The sequence below is a fragment of the Cyprinus carpio genome, chromosome B22 (assembly GCF_018340385.1).
Source record: "Cyprinus carpio isolate SPL01 chromosome B22, ASM1834038v1, whole genome shotgun sequence".
NCBI lineage: Eukaryota > Metazoa > Chordata > Actinopteri > Cypriniformes > Cyprinidae > Cyprinus > Cyprinus carpio.
The window spans coordinates 2893968-2913283 of record NC_056618.1 but is presented as its reverse complement, the minus strand read 5'-3'; the positions used below and the strand labels follow the sequence as shown (position 1 = coordinate 2913283).

General features: G+C 39.2%; 1 protein-coding gene across 26 annotated transcripts in view; it reads right to left on the bottom strand.

The window, feature by feature from the left end:
* The window catches only part of LOC109105478 (elastin-like), a 118659-nt gene that overhangs the window by 80540 nt on the left and 18803 nt on the right, over positions 1 to 19316 (bottom strand). For 25 of the 26 annotated variants that reach the window (XM_042749768.1, XM_042749767.1, XM_042749764.1 and 22 more), the window contains exons 2-4: positions 15276 to 15353; positions 11814 to 11852; positions 8796 to 8861 (exon numbers count right to left, since the gene is read on the bottom strand). In XM_042749768.1, coding sequence (XP_042605702.1) covers positions 8796 to 8861; positions 11814 to 11852; positions 15276 to 15353 — 183 coding nt within the window. The remainder of the gene's footprint in view (positions 1 to 8795; positions 8862 to 11813; positions 11853 to 15275; positions 15354 to 19316) is intronic. The other variant, XM_042749759.1, reaches the window with a different exon arrangement.

The following is a 19316-nucleotide window of genomic DNA, read 5'->3' as shown; positions in this document are numbered from 1 at the left end:
GGAGATCCACCTTCTGGTTCAATGCCAACCCTGCTCTAGCAATCCTCTCTGTAATTATTAAATGCTCCTGAAGATCTCAGTTAGCTGGCTCAGGTGAGTTTGCTTAGGGTTGGAGCTGAACTTAGCAGGAAGGTAGATCTCCAGGACTGGGCATCTCTGTTTTAGTACAATGGTTTCCAACCTGATTCAGTTTGTCAGCACATTTAAGTGTGGGAGTGTCAGAAGAAGGAGGTATGCTACATTTTCAGTATAATTAATTATTTATGTCCGTGTTTCCTCTGTTATTTATTTCCAATATTGCACATCTCTTCTTCCAGTATTGATGCATTTTTGTGTATTGTGGCATTTTTGTGTGTTTCACTGAAAGTTTCTCTGTTCAGGAAATGAACTAAGAAGAAAAGACGTCTTGTTTTATGCTAAATCATACTCTAAAAGTAGAACACTGTTATGATGATGACCATATTGTGGTGAACAGCATTTTATTGGAACTGTGCTCTTCCAAAGCAGTTGTGCAAGACTGGTGAAACGAAAAGCGATCTTCAGCATCTTGAAAATGTTCTGCTGTGACATGGCTCAACGTAATCATACAAGCATAGCATCAGAAGTGAGAATGAAATCTAAGGACTTGTTTGCAAATTTTGCCATCAGAGCATATTGTCTGCACCTGGGGATGAGCACAGGAAGTAATGCATGGCTCCTGTGGGAGTTGAAGGATGTCATGATAGACTCTGGGACATGAGGATTGGCCATTATTCAAAATCAGAGGCCAGAAGCAAGCTGTTTGAGGACTGGTCTGAGCCCTCTAATGAAAAGCACATGTGCTTCACAAGACTTGCTGGCTCGTCCCAGCTCATCTGCCTGGCCCACACCCTTCATTCTCTCTGTGTTCAGCCCTCGCTCCCTTTCAAGTCTGAAACAAACTGGCTCCACTCACTGGTTACGTTTACATGTACCCAAATAATCCATAGGATTTAAAAACTTTCATATAAACTTAATCGATCTGATTGAGCTCGATTCAAATAAAATTTCGATCAGATTGAAGGGGGTGGTTTATTCCTCTTCTAATATGATTGAGCATGCATGTAACACTCGATCGAATTGAACCACGCAACTGAAAGGACTGTGCATGTGCAATGATGCAGAAATAACGTAATGACGTATGACACATGGAATGAGTGGCTCTTCCTTTTGAAAAAAGTGTTGTATCAATATGTGTCATGTCACTATAAAACTCTCCTTTCACTCAGCAACTGTGAAGTGGAGCAGGACAACCTTGTTTTGGATACTCATCCACAGGCAACCCATTTGGGGTGTGGGGAGGTGACTTTATAAATATTATTTTTTTTTTGCGTGATAAATATGAGCAGCACAGCACAGCGGTTGATATGTATATTTATCCATAAACGGGTAAATATTAATTCTGCTGTTGAAAACAAATAAAGAAACTGTGTAGGAGAGTGGTTATTATGTGCAAACAGTGAGAAACGTCTCAGGTTACGAATGTAACCATGGTTCCCTGAGTAGGGAACGAGACACTGCGTGCTCTAGGGGTCGCTATGGGGAACACCTCGTCGTGACCCGTGTCTGAAGCATACAATGAAAAAACAGAGGCAACAGCCTCTGACGTCACTACCGGTGCGACTATAAAACAGGCACCAGGATAACACGTCATTCACTTCTTCGTCTGAAGCTTGCGTCCGAAGCATGGCAGGGAGCTAGAGGTTCTCTAGCTCCCTCTAGAGTCTCGTTCCCTACTCAGGGAACCATGGTTACATTCGTAACCTGAAACGTTCCCTTTCAAGGGAACTTCGAACTGCGTCCTCTAGGGGTCGCTATGGGGAACAGTATACCCACGCCGCCATGCTAAGTACCAACTCTACCATTTCAATGGGTGACAATACCCCTTACGGCCAAAGGCCTAAGCTACATACCCAACTTAATTGTTAGGGCCTCGGCCCGGTGCTAGAGCTAAAGGCTTGGAATCAGGAAAGATTCCTTTAAAGGGATACGGCTAGGAACCTAGCATTTTATACTAAGTCTTGCCTGCCACACAGGGGCTACAGCTTGCTTCCGCAAAAGCTTGCTGAAGGAGCTGTCTCAACAGATCTCCAGTAGCAACACCCTGTTTAGATAGGTATCCGAGGATACATGGGTGGAGTGGCGCCAAAGATGAACAGGGCTTTTACCAACTCAAGAAAGGGCACGAAGCAACCGCGCGAAGCCCTCACCATATAGGATTTTAGAAAGAATGCAGAGTACTAGCGTGCGAACTTACCACAGTGTGGATTTCAGAAAGTGTGCAAAGACTTCACGTGCACACTTACCATAGCATGGATTTTCAAATACTGTTCTAAGGAAGGGCGCTCGTGGCACTCTGATAGAGCAGTTCATAGATGGAATGGTGCATTTCAAAACAGTATGTTTGAGAGTCATCAACTCGATCTGTGGAAATAATGCTGGAGCGCTCTGGGAAAAACAGTGAACTCAGTCTCATATGAGAGGAGAACTCCTGAATCCAGAGTAGCGCGCTCATAGGCAACCCTTCTTGGAAAAGGGGAGCCCTGCTAAACTACCACGAGAATCGCCCAAATAGCCCCTCATGTTGAGGGAAGCGATGCTTGAAGTGTTATAAACGAATACACACTGGCTGAATGGAGCCCAAGGAACCAAGGTCTAATCATCTCAAGAAAGGGAACGAGGCAGAGCGCGTAACCCTTACCATACAGGATTTCAGAAAGTGCGCAGAGTCTTGCGTGCACACTTACCAATACGTGGATTTTTAGAAAGTGCGCAAAGTGTTCACGTGCACACTGGCCACCATGTGGTTTTTAGAATGTACACAGAGCTTAGCGTGTGTACCTAAAGGTTCCTAAGCATCGCAGAGGCGCTGAACCGCACGGGAGAGGCAAGCTCAAATTTTACAAACCTCTAGCGAGGGGAGCATCACCTAAGGCAGCATATACAAGAAGACTTCTGTAACTGCCACCTTCACTTCCCGCTGAATGCGACAGCACCTAAGCAGCCAGGAGACCCCTCAGGGTGACCTGGCTGGACATCCATGAAATTCCCTGCAGTGCTGTGCCAGGCCTGATGATCAAGGAGGCTCCCGCAGAAACCTGTGATCTCAGCCGCCTAATACCGGAACATGAAGCCGCATGGCTGGTACTGACGAGTGTTTAGTAAACACTGTAATTGAGCACTGCAAAGGAAACTCACAGAGTTTATTAGTAGACACATAATCACCAGCAATTTACACATAACTATATACAGAAAGGGTTATTTTTATACTCCCACCCTCCTGCGCTGGAGCCCCGCTCAAGGGGCGCCTCCTTTTAGTCCGGACCATCAGTAAGGTGGTTGCTATGAACATAGAACCAGCCAAAAACATTATATAGGTCCAGCATAGGAGACTGTTATGCGTTAGAGGTTTCCACCTAACCTCGATCAGGTGGAGAGCTGGTGGTTACAGGGGACTTAGGAAGGGGAGGAAAAAGCAGAAGTTAAAAATCCCTAAAGGGAATGAGTAGATACCTCAGTATCACTCTGATTCAGACGAGAACGCTGCCTCGTCTGGATCACATCCCTTAGGTTCTGCTTACCTCCTTGTGACCCACAATTCCTCTTAACCCTGCCCGCAGGTGGGGGAGGAGCGCGAGTCGCTACACTAGCCTTCTGTGCCCGTCTTTGATCCTCAGACCGAGACAGGCCAGGACCCCTATGTTGTTCGGGCTCAGACCTGGACCTTCGTGGAACGAATGATCTGAAAGCGGCGGAGTGCGCCTTCGACTCCCCGAACTTCTTGATCACCGTCTCAACGGAAATACCGAAAAGTTCAGAAGGCGAAACCTGAGCATCGAGAAGAAAGTGTTATCTTTCTTCCCGATGTCTGCCAGGTTCATCCACAGAAGTCTCTCCACCACCACCATGGCCGACATAGTCCTGCGCTTGGCAGAGGCAGCCTGCTTAGTAGCCCGGAGAGAGGCCTGTGGTGCGGCGCAGCTCGGCTACCTGATCAGGAAAAAGGCCTTCGCCTCTATCCAGGTCTCTTAGCAGATCAGTCTGATATGCTTGAAGCACCACCATCATGTGTAATAAAAGCGCTCGCAATGCATGCAGATTGCCTCCTCAAAGACATCGCGTGCGTGCTCTTTACCCAAACAAATGACGTAAAGTTTGTGTTTGTCATCGGGTGTCAAATAACGCCGACACGGATGCACACATCGTCTAAACGCTTGCTAGTAGTCAACATGATAGACAGAGAAAGAGCGCTCTTACCGGTTCTTTCAGATGCATGCTTCAAACAAAACAGTCAGTTTTGAAGACGAAGAAGAGAATGACGTGTTATCCTGGTGCCTGTTTTATAGTCGCACCTGTAGTGACATCAGAGGCTGTCGCCGGCCAACTCGTTGGTGTTTTTTCATTGTATGCTTCAGACACGGGTCACGATGAGGTGTTCCCCATAGCGACCCCTAGAGGACGCAGTTCGAAGTTCCCTTGAAAGGGAACTCTATATTATCTGTCACTTTCACTTTTCACTTTCACTATTTGAGAACACTAAAAACATAATAAAAATCCATAAAGATTTGAAGCTTGTGACATATAAACCTGCACATCAACCTGATCACTTTATTTAGCGTTCATGTAAACACTACAATCAGATTCATCAGTCGTAATGAATTCAGTCCGATTGAACCAAAAAGTGTGCATGTAAACGTAGCCACTGAGACAACATAGGAAAGCATTTGGAAAGCAAAACCTGACATACTTTCTTTGGGTTGTGCTGCTCTGGTTTCTGTACAGATCAAAACAATGTCTAGTTCTGAGATCAGGTGACTAAATAAAATGCAGCTGCCTGTTTAGCCATTGCAGAATTAATCCAATAAATTCAATGTGAAAAGTCTTGTGAACCAAATCTTTGCTGGTCACCTCCAATCTAACTGTGATGTTTATCAAATCGAAACATGCACACGTGTAACGAAGAAAAATGTCTAGAGTTGCATGACACGCAAGCTGTTTGTGACAAGAAGTTGCTATTTGCCCAACATTTGTGCAAAATTAGCCATTTTGTGTAGCTTTGTCAGCAGCAAGCAACACAGAATCCCCCTTTGTTTCAGGCACTGGGACTAGCTGATGGTTTCCAAAAGTCCTCCCCAAATTCAACAGCTCATCACAGCAATGATGACAGGCCTCACAATCAGCTCTGTTTTACAAGGGCTCGCGGGAGCCAAGCTCATGACTCACATCGAGCGTCTCAACCATCACCTTGTTTTAATTCAACACCAGGTATCTTTTTGCAGTCTAGGTGTTCGCAGGGGCATAGATATTTTTCAGTACTGTCGGTGATGGTTTATAAGTAATCCCAAGATTTACAATGTACAAGGAGACTTGGGTACATTGGAAACTATAATATAGTTTAGTTACTAAGTACACTTTTACTGAAATAAATTGGTCATTTTATCAGAGCTATAAGTCACAGAAAAAATATACAGATGTGAGCCATAAAAATAAAAATAAAATAAAAACCTTAACAGCTAGATGCTTTAGCCAAAATGTCTTTCAGTGTATTTAAGGAAAACATTTTATCAGTGGCACATTCCACAAAGAAGAATTCTGGAGAAAAAAAAAAAAAACTGCAAATCAGTTTTGCTGCCATTGAGGTGATGAGTAGGTTTAAGGATGGGTCAACAGTGTAATTATAGACTTTGGATGTAACTATATGGTGGGTCTTTTTCAATAAATGGTCAGTAAAACAAAGTGCTTTAAGAAAAAGTTTATAGTCCACTAGAATAAAATAAATATTATAGGATCTTTAAAAAAATGGTCTTGTGATGTCATTTAAATATGTCATTTTAAATAAAAAATATATGCAATATCATGTTTTAATCAAGTACTATGAAATCCAGTAAATAATAAATAAACATTAATAAATAAATTAACAATAGTAATTATTTAGAACTTGACAGGTTTTAAATAATTAGAATTGGTTTATAGATTTTGAGCTTAATAAACTTAATTCTCCAAACTGCTCATCGTAATTAGGGTTGCAGGGTTTAATGAACTCATCTCTTTATGTAATGTACATGACGTATGGGACATTTGAAAAACATGCATGAAATGTTCTGAAGCTGTATCTTTTCACTGGCTAATTTGTAAAAGGGTTTGATAGGAGGCCAGGGAATTGCTAATTCTTAGTTAATAAAGTTAGAACTTTAGAATTTTACACTTTGATTGCACTTAACATGGGTTTAGGATTGGAGATCATCATGAAGAGTTTAATTTATAGTCTCTTTACTCTGGGAGCTTCTCTTTTTTACACAAAAGGCCTGACACTCTTTCAGAAAGATGGACCTGAAGACTAATCAAAACCACTTGCACATGATCTGTACCACCAGCTGTGGTTTCTATGGCAACCCTCGGACCAATAGCATGAGCTCAATATTTTGCGAAGAGCACTTTTTTTCAAGGGGGGCTACAATAAATCAGAACGATTGACTGCTTTATTATTTATGTTACTGTAATTGTGTTGTTGTCTCTGAGTATTGTGTTATGGGGTGTAAATTTAGAGAGCATATGATTTATCTGCTGTTATTGTGGTTTTTGTGTTGGAGGTCAAGAACACTGCATACCAGAAACAAAATCCAGTCGTATAATGTCATAAACAGATGGTATTCATCAAATAAATCACTTCACCAATCCTATCGCTTCATGCAAACCCTCCAAATCAAACCCAAGACATTGCTAGAATATTTGTTATTATATTGTGTGGAATGATCTAAACACTTTTACTTTGATTTTTGCTGTTGATATGCACATTTGCTTTGTTTATATGGATGCAATTTGCAGTGTGTCATTTTCTGATCGCCCTGTGCCTGATCTGGCCAGTGATAAGCATACTGAGTGACAAGGTTTCACTGTGTTACCAGTACTGTGCAGTGTGCATTAAAGACATGGAAGCTGCGCTTTAGTGGCGTTGACTAATGAAGCTTTGGTCTGCTTTTCACTCCCCAAAAAGTTTAATGGTGCTATCATTGCTGAACAACATCACATGATTGTGTTAGAAAGGAAGAAAAAGGGCTCCCAATCTACTTTAGTTACGATGCTTTTGGAAAATGGGGGCCAGGTCCAGTCAGAATGTGCAGAGCTTTTTAATATGGATGTTCTTTGGAGGCACGTGTGAATTCGGTGGAATGGAATTGAAGTATTGTAACATGCAGACTCTCATCATTATAGAATTAATGAACACACTAGGGACAGGGAGTGTGTACAGCTGGGTGGTCGATGAATGAATGAGTGATCAAATTCTGTGAAAATCTGTGTGTCTTTCTGCAGAGCTCTGCTGGCACAGATCGTGTGTGGCCTGAATGATGAGTGATTCTGAATTTGGCCAACAGCTGAACTGCAGGCATGGACTGAGCCTATTCAGACACTGCCTTACAGCCAGTCTTATCTCAGATAAATTCATCTGAGGATTGTGTTCATGCTAGGTCGTATGTTGCGCATCAGCTAAATGTGAGGCCTGGGGTCTGAATGTGTCTGCTTCCCCTCAGAACCGCTAAGTATTTTTACCTCAAAGATGAAAAGCAAAAGATTAGACGATTATCTCCTGCTTCGCTCCAGCAATCACAGCCAGAGACAACTTCCACTGCAAAATCTGATATCGGGGAGTTGAGAAGCTCTTTCAGAGTGAAAAGGTCTTTCTCAGAGGAGCCAGAAAGCTGCTCCAAAGTTTATTGAGCCTGGCTACATTTGTTTAATTCCTTATCTCTCCAAACATGTCGCATGGAATCAGCACTGCTGTATGAAATTCAATTATACCCGAATGGTGCTAATGCACCAATAGTGCTTGATTTGAGAGAAAACAACAATATTTATATTAGGTTATCAGAATGGGTCCAGTTGCACTTGGTGGTTCCAAGATTTCCACTTATTGTAGTGCCTGTGCTCCAATAACACATTCAGATCTGCTGCACCATTGTTTGAGTAGCACTGATGTAAGTTTACATTCATTAAATCAGCTGGTGGACGAGTGCACTGGGATGAAAATGATCAGTTCGCCCACTCTTTTCACTGAAAAAGGATATTCAATGCCAAAACCTGGTGAACCAGTGGATGTAAAACTGGAAATTGTAAAGAAGTGGCAATATTCTCACTTATTTCACAACAGAGACACTAGTATACTCGTACTGATAAAGTCTGGGCACTGGGACTAATGATCTTTTGAATTATTGCCAGAATTCTCAGTGGGCTTACCTGGTTCAGGAGGTTTTCCACCAATTCCAAAAAAGCGTGTCTTTTACCACAACAATAGGGCATACCATTCAAAAGTTTGGGGCCAGTGTGCTTTTTGTTTTGTTTTCACTTTTATTAATCAAGGAATTATATTGATAAAAAAATGTCAGTAAATACATTTATAATGTTACAAAAGATATCTATTTCAAATAAATGCTGTTCTTTTGAGCTTTCTATTCATCTGTGAATCATGGAAAATAAAATGTATCACAGTTTCCACAAAAAATATTGGGGAGCACAACTGTTTTTAACATTGATAATAATTAGAAATGTTTCTTGAGCAGCAAATCAGCATATTAGAATGATTTCTGAAGATCATGTGACACTGAAGACTGGAGTAAAGATGCTGAAAATTCAGCTTTGATTGCAGAAATCAATTATATTTTAACAGATATTCACATCTTTTTAAAATATTTTTAATGCTTTGCTAATTTAGTATATGGATTGGCATACTAGTAAGCATGCAAGTGAGTGTTCTAGTGTGGATGACCTTGAAGAGCTCTTACCAGCTCCATAACCTCCAGCCCCTAAAGCTCCTGTTTGAGTCCCAGCAGCACCTCCATATCCTCCTGCTGAACAAGAGATCGCTTCATTAGCATCTGTATCATGCTTATAACACACTTTATCTGCATTGCACAGTACATGCTATCAACTTCCCTACAGCTTTTGCACATGGCAAGATGTGACGTCACCAACTGCCAAACAGGTGGACTTTGACTTTTATGGCAGTTATATTAGTAACAACAGCTCACTTTTACTGAAACAGCCTGTCAGCAAACACGAGTTTGAGGAGTAAGATGGTAGTGTTATCATTCTTGCTGAGCATCAGGTTTTAAATATAGTACTACAGTAAGCTAGATTGGACGTGAACATTTCCACTGTTCATAATATTAAATTTACAAGTGGCAGCTTGCCCCATCTCTGATGTGTGTGTTTATGTTAAGTTTTATCTCAAAATACCCCCCAGATAATTTTTTTAAAGCTTGTGAAATTTCTACTTTTAGGGTATTAGCCAAAACGCTCTGTTTTTTGTGTTTATGCCCTTTAAATGAAAATGAGCTGTTACTCACGCCTCCCTTTTCAGATGAGTGTGGAGCTTCAAGAGCTCATGCTCGCGGGCATACCACCGGTGTTACAGTTAACTGGTGGTGACCGTGTTACTGACCTCACATTGCTTCCAAATGCAATTTTTAACTAGCACATTCATATTTATGATCATTCTGGTAGAAAGTGAAGGCAGCATTGGGGAAAACAGACAATGATAGCTTTAGCAACATTAGCCTTACAGAGAGCCAAGAAGCTCTTTTGGAAAACAAAATATGAGGCATGATGCTTACTTTGTCTGGAGTCTGGACGTTTGCGCATGAAGTGTTGGTATTGATACCTCATTCAGAAGCAATCTTTGCACAACTCAAGCGCTGAACTGACCCTCGTTTGTGAGGCAGTCCAGCGTAAAATGTTAGCACAAACGTATAAGACTTTTCAGTTTTTTTCTGGGACATTTTCTTCGAAAATTACGTTTAACCACCATGTCCTCAGCAGTCTATGGATACTCCTATGTTCGTTGGTGCATCCTATCGCACAACACTTTTAATGGGTCTTTGGCACTGACACTGTACCTCCAGCAGCTACAGCAAGAAAACAGTAATGGCGGACCGATGCTTCTCACTCATAGCTGTGTATATGCTAATAGGCTAGAGAGCATCACAAATGGGCGGGACTTTCGCCGAGTATGACGTCATAGTAGTGAGAAACCTGGAACAAACAATTATAAGATACTTATTATCACACACTACAACCACAAAACCAATGAGTGGGTGGATTTTTACCATTATAGGCTGGTTGTTTTCACACACTGCAGCCACACAACTGTGTTCAAACACCTTATAAAAGTGATTTTTGCATTCTATGGCACCTTTAAAGGATGGAACTCAGAAAAACAGAATTCTGATTTAGAGGGCTTGGAGCAAGGCACTTGTACTGCAGCCAAATGCATACATGAATCTGGCTAATTGATTGTTGGGTTGTTTGGATAGTTGGTTGGTTGGTTGGTTGGTTGATTGAGTGAATATGTGACCCGTCACGGAAACCAGTGACACAAGTCGGCAGCACAACTTTCGAGCAAAATGAGAAAGAAGCGTTTTTTTTTTTAAATTGGTGATTTTCATTTTTTTGCAGAATCTGTTAGTTGAGATCACGAAGAAGCCTCTCCGTGTTTGAGATAGCAGTATTGGTATATTTAAAAGCGTACATTTTGAGGTTGAAATCAGCTTGTTTTTCGGAGATTCTAGCACGCAGTGTCATTGTCTGAGTGTATTTCCATACTGGATAAGCCGGCTTTTGTTTCCTTTGTTATTGCCCCCGCCCTCCAAGGGAAGCATGGCTAATTATTATGCAGCGCTCTGGCCGGCGAAAATGTTTTGAAGTACTTCTTCGACAAGCCGGATGCTTATGAACAAGCGCTCACTGATTCTGAAGACGATCTGAGCGACGATGAAAGCGGCATAATAAGACTGAATAATATCCCTAATCTACAACTGAGCGAAGATAAAGACGAGGAAGAATGTATCGGACTGGCGTCAGACGAGATGGACCGTAAGATAACAGAGGCTATATCGATTTTGACTGTAAATGCTACACGAGGAGAAAAGAGAACTCTCTGCATACGGCTGGATTCTTTAGCTGCGTAAAAAGAGTGGCAGGACATGCGAATTATTGGACATTTAGAGGCAAACAGACGCACAGTGCAAACTTCGGAGATGATAACATCCACAAAGAAGACCCCGACAAAGAGAAAGTGGTGCCCGAACCACTTATTACATTGGAGGCAACGAGATCTGCAAGAATACTTTTCTGTTTCTTATGGGGTGAGTTTCCATAAACATCAAAGTTTGTCGTTTTGTGTTAAAAATTAAAAATGATGGCCAGATTTTAAAGGAGTGTCTTGCAACGTTATCTACAATGCACAAGTTCAAATAGAGTTTTGACAAAAAAGGTTTTATAAAAAGATACAAATATTTCAGCCTCTAAATCATTTTTATAAAAGTCAAAAAATATAAATTACTGACATTTTACAATGCACATTATCCTTTATTATTAATAGTATGCAACCATGCAGCTTTACAGGGGGTATGGCTTATCTAAATGAGATGTAAATGAGCCCCATTGTCACTCCCTGCAAGTGAGAACAGGTGAGAACTGCACAATCTTAGAGGCCATTTTCTCCCTTTTGAGCTTTTTTGAGTGCCTACATTCAAATGGCCATAACTTCTCCAAATATGATCAGATTTCCATGTGTTACACATCGTTGAAAAGCTTGGAGACTACACTTTCAGAATATATGAATAACTCAAAATGCCCCAGAACCGACTTGTGTCCCTACTTTCCGTGATTGGTCACATATGTGAGTAAAATAGCAGATAATAAAATGAGTCAATGAGGTCTGAAGGATGGGAAACAGGAAATACAGGTTTCTGGACTCAAATCAACCTACAGTGTTTATAGTCAAAGCAAAATGATCTTACCTGCTGCTTTTGCTGCTTTGTATTGGGACGTCCCAGCACCTGTTAAAACCAGTAAAGTTAGAGTACTATCAGTGCAGAAAAGTTTGCATCTTGTCAAACGTAAGATGAAGATGGTTCAGATACCACAAAGCTTGTGAAATGCACTGTAAAAAATGATCTGATCAAAAAGTTATGATAACTTATATATGTCATTAAATCAGACATAAAAAATGTGTTTTGAAATTTCAACTCAATTGTTTGAGTTTTCAATCTTCCAATTTAGGTTCATAAGTTACTTCAATGAATCACAAATTCCAGGTTCTTGAATGAACTTTTAAATTGAGTGGGGTACAAGTCTTTGGCGTGTTGCAGATTGAGTGGAGGACAGCTCTTTGCACATGTGCGGGGAACTACAGATGAAGCCAGGCCTCGAGACGAACAAGTTTACGCGCCAGCAAGCAATCAAACTTCAGTCGGCCGGGTGCCTCATTTTTCCGTCAGACAAGACGAGTCGGGTTGGCGTGAACAAGTTCGCTATTGGTAAGTGTTCGTAGTGTTACCTTCATAGTGTAAGCTCACGCACAACCCTTCTATTTATCTTAGCCTCATTATGTGACCCACACCCAACTGAAGTTTGGTACCAAAAAAAGTATTGATTGCAAGTTTGAGATGATTGCATGATTGAAGTGTTTATGTATAGCTTGTATTGGCTTAACATTGGTTTTAATAAAAAAAAAACTCAAATTTGTCTGTTTTTTATAATTAAGTTAAAACAAGACATTCTTTTAGATCATCTTAACTTGATACCCTAATTCAAAGACATTACTTAATTGAAATTACTAAGTTGAACCCACTAATGGGCAGAGGTGGGACTTTCAAGTCACATGCAAGTCATATACCAAGTCATATACCAAGTGCTCGAAGAGTTAAAGTTAATGAGATAATTAAGTGACTAATTAAATGATGATTGTGCATTAGCGATGAACACCTGCTTTTTCTGAGAAGTACAGAGGATCAGATGTTGATGTTTTATTGATTAAAATCATGCCACCATCATGGAGATCAGTGTTTGCATTACTTGAGCTCTTGACCCTTTTATTAACTCAAAGTAATTTGCTTTTAAACAATTACAATGTTGTTTTAAAGCATGTTTATGCATTGCCAAATCAAAGCTTGAAGAAGCAGGTGAGCTTACACTTTCTACCTATAACGCATGATGAATGAACATCATGAAATGGTCTCTCTTTTGTTTATTGGCTGACACTCAGCTATCACTGAACTGAAAAAAAGTCCCATTAAACATGCCACCATAATGCTTCAATATTGAAAAAGAGACTGCTTTTAGACATGGACACTTATATGATCCACAACAGTGGTGACAATAATTTTTCACACTGCAGTGCATGATGGGAGTTTTTACTATGGTGTTACCCAGCATGCATTGCAGCATGAAACATTTTGTTGAATGCCACCATTGTTGAGATTCATATGCTGGTTCTTGATGTCTGTGTGTGTCTAACTAGATCTGGACTAAAAAAAAAAAAAAAATATGCATTTTACATTTAAAATTCATTCACAGTAACTATTAGAGCAGATCTTTCTTTTTCACAGGGTTGATTATGCAAAACCTAGACATATAGATACAGAAAGTTAATTTGATTGTAATCAGACCAACTTTTGATTATTATCTCAGCATAAAAAACAGCTAATATCTGCTCACTGTAGAGTTGTGACGTTCGCCGAACCGATTCTTTTGAACGGCTCATAAACATGAACGATGGGAGCCGAGTCGCGGCTGGAGGGGAGCCGTTCTTTCTGTCGTTCTTTTTTCCTATGCGTGTTTCACACAGATGCACACAAATGAGCTCCTCCTCGAGACAGAACAGTTATAGGGGGAGGGGCGCACCCAGCGCAGGCCAACCCTTTATGGCGTGATGATATTAGTTATTAGTTGTGCACGCATCCTTCACGTGAGTACTCCAGTGGAAAAAAACCCTGCGTGCCTCTGTCATTGGGTAGGAGCGGAGCCATGACGTGTGCAGTGCACTGTGCACGCTGCCGTCACATGCTTACTCCAGTTAAAAAAAGCAAAAAAAAAAACGTGCGAATGCGAGTGCCAATGTCAGAAATAGCGGGTCGCAAAGTTTACAGTAGTAATAGTATGTAGTATGTAGACATTTCCATTTAATTTATTCTAATTTTATCTACTTTAAATATTTTTTTTTTCTATCAAAATGTTCTTGTGTGGAAGTGTTTGTAGTAAAAGCTGTTTTGCACAGAAATTCATTGCAGCCGGCTTTGTTTTTGATGTTTATTTGTGAGTAGGTATTGTATGAATAACATAAGTCAATGTAGCTTTACACACACACACACACACACACACTTTGTACTAAAGGTAAATCCAAAATACTGATGTCACTGCAGAGGGATTTGTGCAACCCTATGGAATATAGTCCACACATGACAAATGAGGTAATAATCAATATTTCAGAATAATTCAAACTCAGATATTGGTGTGTGATATCTGAGTTTTAATTATTTGACTACAAATCTCACCTCATCATTCCTCCCAGTGATTATTTCCAGGATAAACTGAGATGCCCCCAAGCTGGCTTCTTAAAACTGACTAAATATTTAATATTTTTGAACAGCTCTTTGAAAGAAACAGATCGCGAAGATCCAGATCCCCTCAAAGAGCCATAAATCCCATCACTAGCTCACTGTACAGTATTGATCTTCCTGCTTTACAACACTTCATGTATTGTTACAGAGAAATATCTAACACTGGAGTCAAGGGTCAAGAGCCCAACTAAAGCAAACACTGATCTCCATGATGGTGGTACCAATTTTAACCAATAAAACATCAACATCTGATCCTCTGTAATTCTCAATAACATCGGGTGTTCATCACCAATGCACAATCATCATTTAATTAGTCAACTAATTATCTCATTAACTTTAACTCTTTGAGGACTTGGGATATGACTTGAAGACTTGCTTGTGACTTGAAAGTCCCACCTCTGCTAATGGGGATAAGTTAACAGAATGCTCATTACTGAGTTCACTTTATTTTGAACTTGCATAGCAAAGTTGAAACGACAATAATTGTATAGTCATGTTGACTCGCAGAAGGCAATTCACAGCTTAACAAGACTCAAAATAATGAGTTAAAACAATTCATTAATCCATTTGGTTTTTAATTGAAATTTTGAGGCAGCTGCTTAACTTATGATTTTAAGTAGAACCAAGTAGATATTTTTTTACAGTGTGCATCACATATTTGGAAGACTTTCAAGAGTTTTGTTTGAGACACCTGGTAGCAAGGCAACAAGATATTCACTTGAGTAGTATCAGATTTTGTATTAGAAATCCATTCTGTGAGCTATGATTGAAATCACAATCACCATCATGGCCAGTGTCAATTCATCATGGTATAAATTATGAACAAAGCAGTGAGCGGGCCATGGCTGTAGTCGGTTATACCTGGGTAAATTCCAGCACCTGGTAGCAATCCAGCTGCTCCTGGTCCTGCTCCAGCTGAACCCGGTGGCACATACACCCCTGAAACAGAAAAACAAGCATCATCAGGGTCTGTCTTTCATGTTTCCCAACCCTGAGACGCAAGGAGAAACATTCAGACAAAAGCTGTGTCTCTGAGGAAATCTAATTGTGAAAACACTGTAGCCTAGTCATTCTTCTGCTACTACAGAGGACGAGTTGGATGTAGTTGTAGCACAAGCCTTATAAAGTAGCTTAATGAGTGGTATTTTACATTTACATTCCTTTAATTCACACAAAAACAAAATTACATTTCATTTAATAAATAAACTATTTAATAAACTAAATTTCACTTAAATAGAATTTAAAAAGCACAGTCTTTTAAGTGCAGTTCACATTCTCAAATTAAGCAGTCTGACAGCTGTAGGGAAAAAACTGTTTAACAGCCTAGAAGTCCTTGATCTGATACTTCTGTATCTTTTAACAGACTGCAGAAGTGTGAACATATCATGAAAGATATGAGTCCTTTATAATGCCATTTGCTCTGCGCATGCAGCTTTCAGTGTAAATGTCCTGCAAACACGGCAATGAGACACCAATAGTTTTTTTTTTCAGTAGTTCTTACTATCCTGTTCAGTTTATGTCCCCAGCTAACAGAATTATGTTATAAGAACATTCACCAAATATTCAGTGTTGGTTCTGGGAACATAAAAACTATCCAGTTTTCTTGATGGTAGAGGAATGTTTTCAGAAGGTATGATGCTCCTCAAACATTCTTTCAACTTAATTTTGATTTGAAATTCAACATTCCAAGAACATAAAAATGTCCAGTTTCCAGTAGAATGTTATTTGAAGGTTAGTATGATGTTCCTGAAACATTTTTCAATCTTTCAATCACCTGCTGCGAACAAGTACTACAAGAAAGAGAAATAAGAACACAAACTACAACTTTCTTCAGTCACAGCCTTAGATGAACTGAAAATAAAATACATTACATCTCTCAAGATCTGATTAAACAACTCCACAAACAGCATTAGCAGCTTCACTTACAGTATTACTAACCAGATTGACTTTATTTCTGTCACATCTACAGAAGTTCTTATTGAGAATTAACAAAGGTTTAGATGTCAATATTACATTTACATTTACATTTAATCATTTAGCAGATGCTTTTATCCAAAGCGACTTACAAATGAGAACAATAGAAGCAATCAGAATCAACAAAAGAACAATGATATACAAGTGCCATGACAAGTCTCAGTTAGTCTAGTACAGAACACGTAGCCAGGTTTTTTTTTTTTTTTTTAAGAATATGATAGACAAGAAAAGAAAAGGTAAGTACTAGTATTAGTTGGTTAAGTGCTGGTGAAAAAGATGAGTCTTTAGATGTTTTTTTGAAAATGAGTAAAGACTCAGCTGTTCTCAATTCGAACAGCTGAGTCTTTACTCATTTTCAAAAAAAGACTCATCTTTTTCGCCAGCACTTAGCCAACTAATACTAGCACTTACCTTTTCTTTTCTTGTCTATCATATTCTATGTGTTCTGTACTAGACTAACTGAGACTTGTCATGGCACTTGTATACCGTTGTTGTTCTCTTGTTGATCTGATTGCTTCTATTGTTCTCATTTGTAAGTTGCTTTGGATAAAAGCGTCTGCTAAATGATTAAATGTAAATGTAATGTTGACGTCTTATTGAAAATGTTTCGTTTGAGGTCACCATCATGGATATCAGTGGGATCACTTTAGTTGGGATCTTGACCCTTGACTTTTGTTAAATTGCTTCTTTTGCAGCATTTGTAGGTGTTTTCAGACAGCGTTTTTGCATTGATAAAGCAACTCAACATGTCTGTTTTAGTGACAGACAAATGACTGCATTAAAGTTGTTTAAATAACACAACCAATGTACAAAAAAATAACTTGTAACACCATTGTTACACTTTAGATGCTGATCTTTGGGACTATATAAATACTGTCATTGTTAACTTTTTGTTTAAAACATGTTTTGTGTCTTCTTCTTCTTCTTCTTCTTCTTGTTTAATGGCGATTAACTCCAAAGGAGCATTATCGCCACCTACTGTGTTGAATGGCAAATTAACCTTGAGTGATAAGTCTGAAGTTTTAAAACTAATTCCTCTTCGTTCTTTCACACATGGACCATTAACTATGTTTCCTTGTTGAACCCTACTCTATCATTCCACATACATCATAACTATTTATCATATCTGCAATAGAGGTTTCATTGAGCTTCATCCGGTGCTGCGTTCAGCTCCTCCGTCCACACTCAGCCCCCATGGCAGGTTCAACATTTCAAGTATATCATATTCTAAATCCCAAACCTGAATCATATATAAATGTAATTAGTGCTCTATATTTTGTGTCATTACTACACTCACAGACATCAACATTCGACATATGAAACACAACAATGGTGACATGCCAGCACACAAAAAAACATTTATGCCACCCAGCATGCATTGCTGCACTTTATTTATTTATTTATTTAATTTGGATTGTCACCATTGTTGAGGTTTGTATGATGAGTGCTGATGTCTAAGTGTGATGTCTTAAACTTTGAAATAGTTTTGGGCAATCTTACAGAACTCAATCATTAAAGTGTGTAATTTTTTTCTTCTTAACATTAGAGTTTATTACTTCTTTCTCATATAGCATTTCAATTCCAAAAGTAAGCAAAGCAACATATGAAACAATTGTTTAAACTACTTTAAAGCAGTCATTTGCCTGTTATTAAAACAGACATGTTGGTCTGCTCTATCAACACAGAAATGTTTTCTGAAAACACCTAAAATTCCTGTTGCTGCTACAAAAAAACAAAAAACAAAAAAACAATTCAATATAAGTCAAGGGTCAAGAGCCCAACTAAACTGATCTCCAGGACGGTGACTTTAAATGAAAATTTCAACAAGAGGTCAACATCTAAACATCTAAACCTCTAAGGTCAACATCTAAACATCTAAACCTCAATATGGGTAGTAATAACTGAAGCTGGTAATGCTGTTTGTGGAGTTCTTTAATCAGATATTGAGATATTTAAAGTTAAAAAGGGACCAACTCAGCATTTGGGTTATTTTGATCCAGCGGTTGGGTTATTTTTAGCAGCGGTATAAAGTCCATGGGTCAGAAAGTAAAAGTCCCGACATATGTTTAATCCACCCATGAACTCAGCAGCTGATTTTCAGCAGAGGAGGAACCAAGTCATTCCATTCAAGTCACAAACGAGTATCAAGTCAAATCCCAAGTACTCAAAAAGTTAATGAGATAATTAAGTGACTAATTAAATTATGATTGCACATTAGTGATGAAGAGCTGCTGTTAACAATCAACATCACAGAAGAAAAGAGAAACACAGGAACTACATCTGACTTTAGCCACAGCCTTGGATGGAATCAACTGAAAACACACACACACGGTGCCACCCTAATTGTGGTCAAGGTTTGCTTTACTTAGTCTCTTGACCCTTCTAATAATTCTAAGTTATTTGTTTCTATGTGACTGTGATATTGTTTCAGAGCAAACATTTGTGCATTGCTGACTCAAAAGCTTGAAGTAGCAGATTCATTTCTGATTTCTGATTATAACTCATGATGAGTGAACATCCTGATGTGGTATCTCTTTGGTTTATTAACTGACATTCAGCTTTTACTGAACTGTAAAAAAAAAAAAAAAAAAAAAGTTATATTAAATAAAAGCCACCACGCTTCAATATTGGAAAAAAAAGAAAGATCTCGATTGGCTCAGGCTTTTAGACATGAACACCTATTATACGATCCTCAACAGTGGTGACAATAATTATTCATGCTGCAGTGCATGATGGGAGTTTTTACTATGGTGTTACACAGCATGCACTGCAGCATGAAACATTTGTTGATTATCACCATTGTTAAGATTCATATGCAGATCCTTGATGTCTTTAAGTAATACAGGACTTCAAATCTTTATATGCATTAAATAGATTTAAAATTCATTTGATATATCAATTAGAGCAACGCTTGTTTGCATGTTGAAG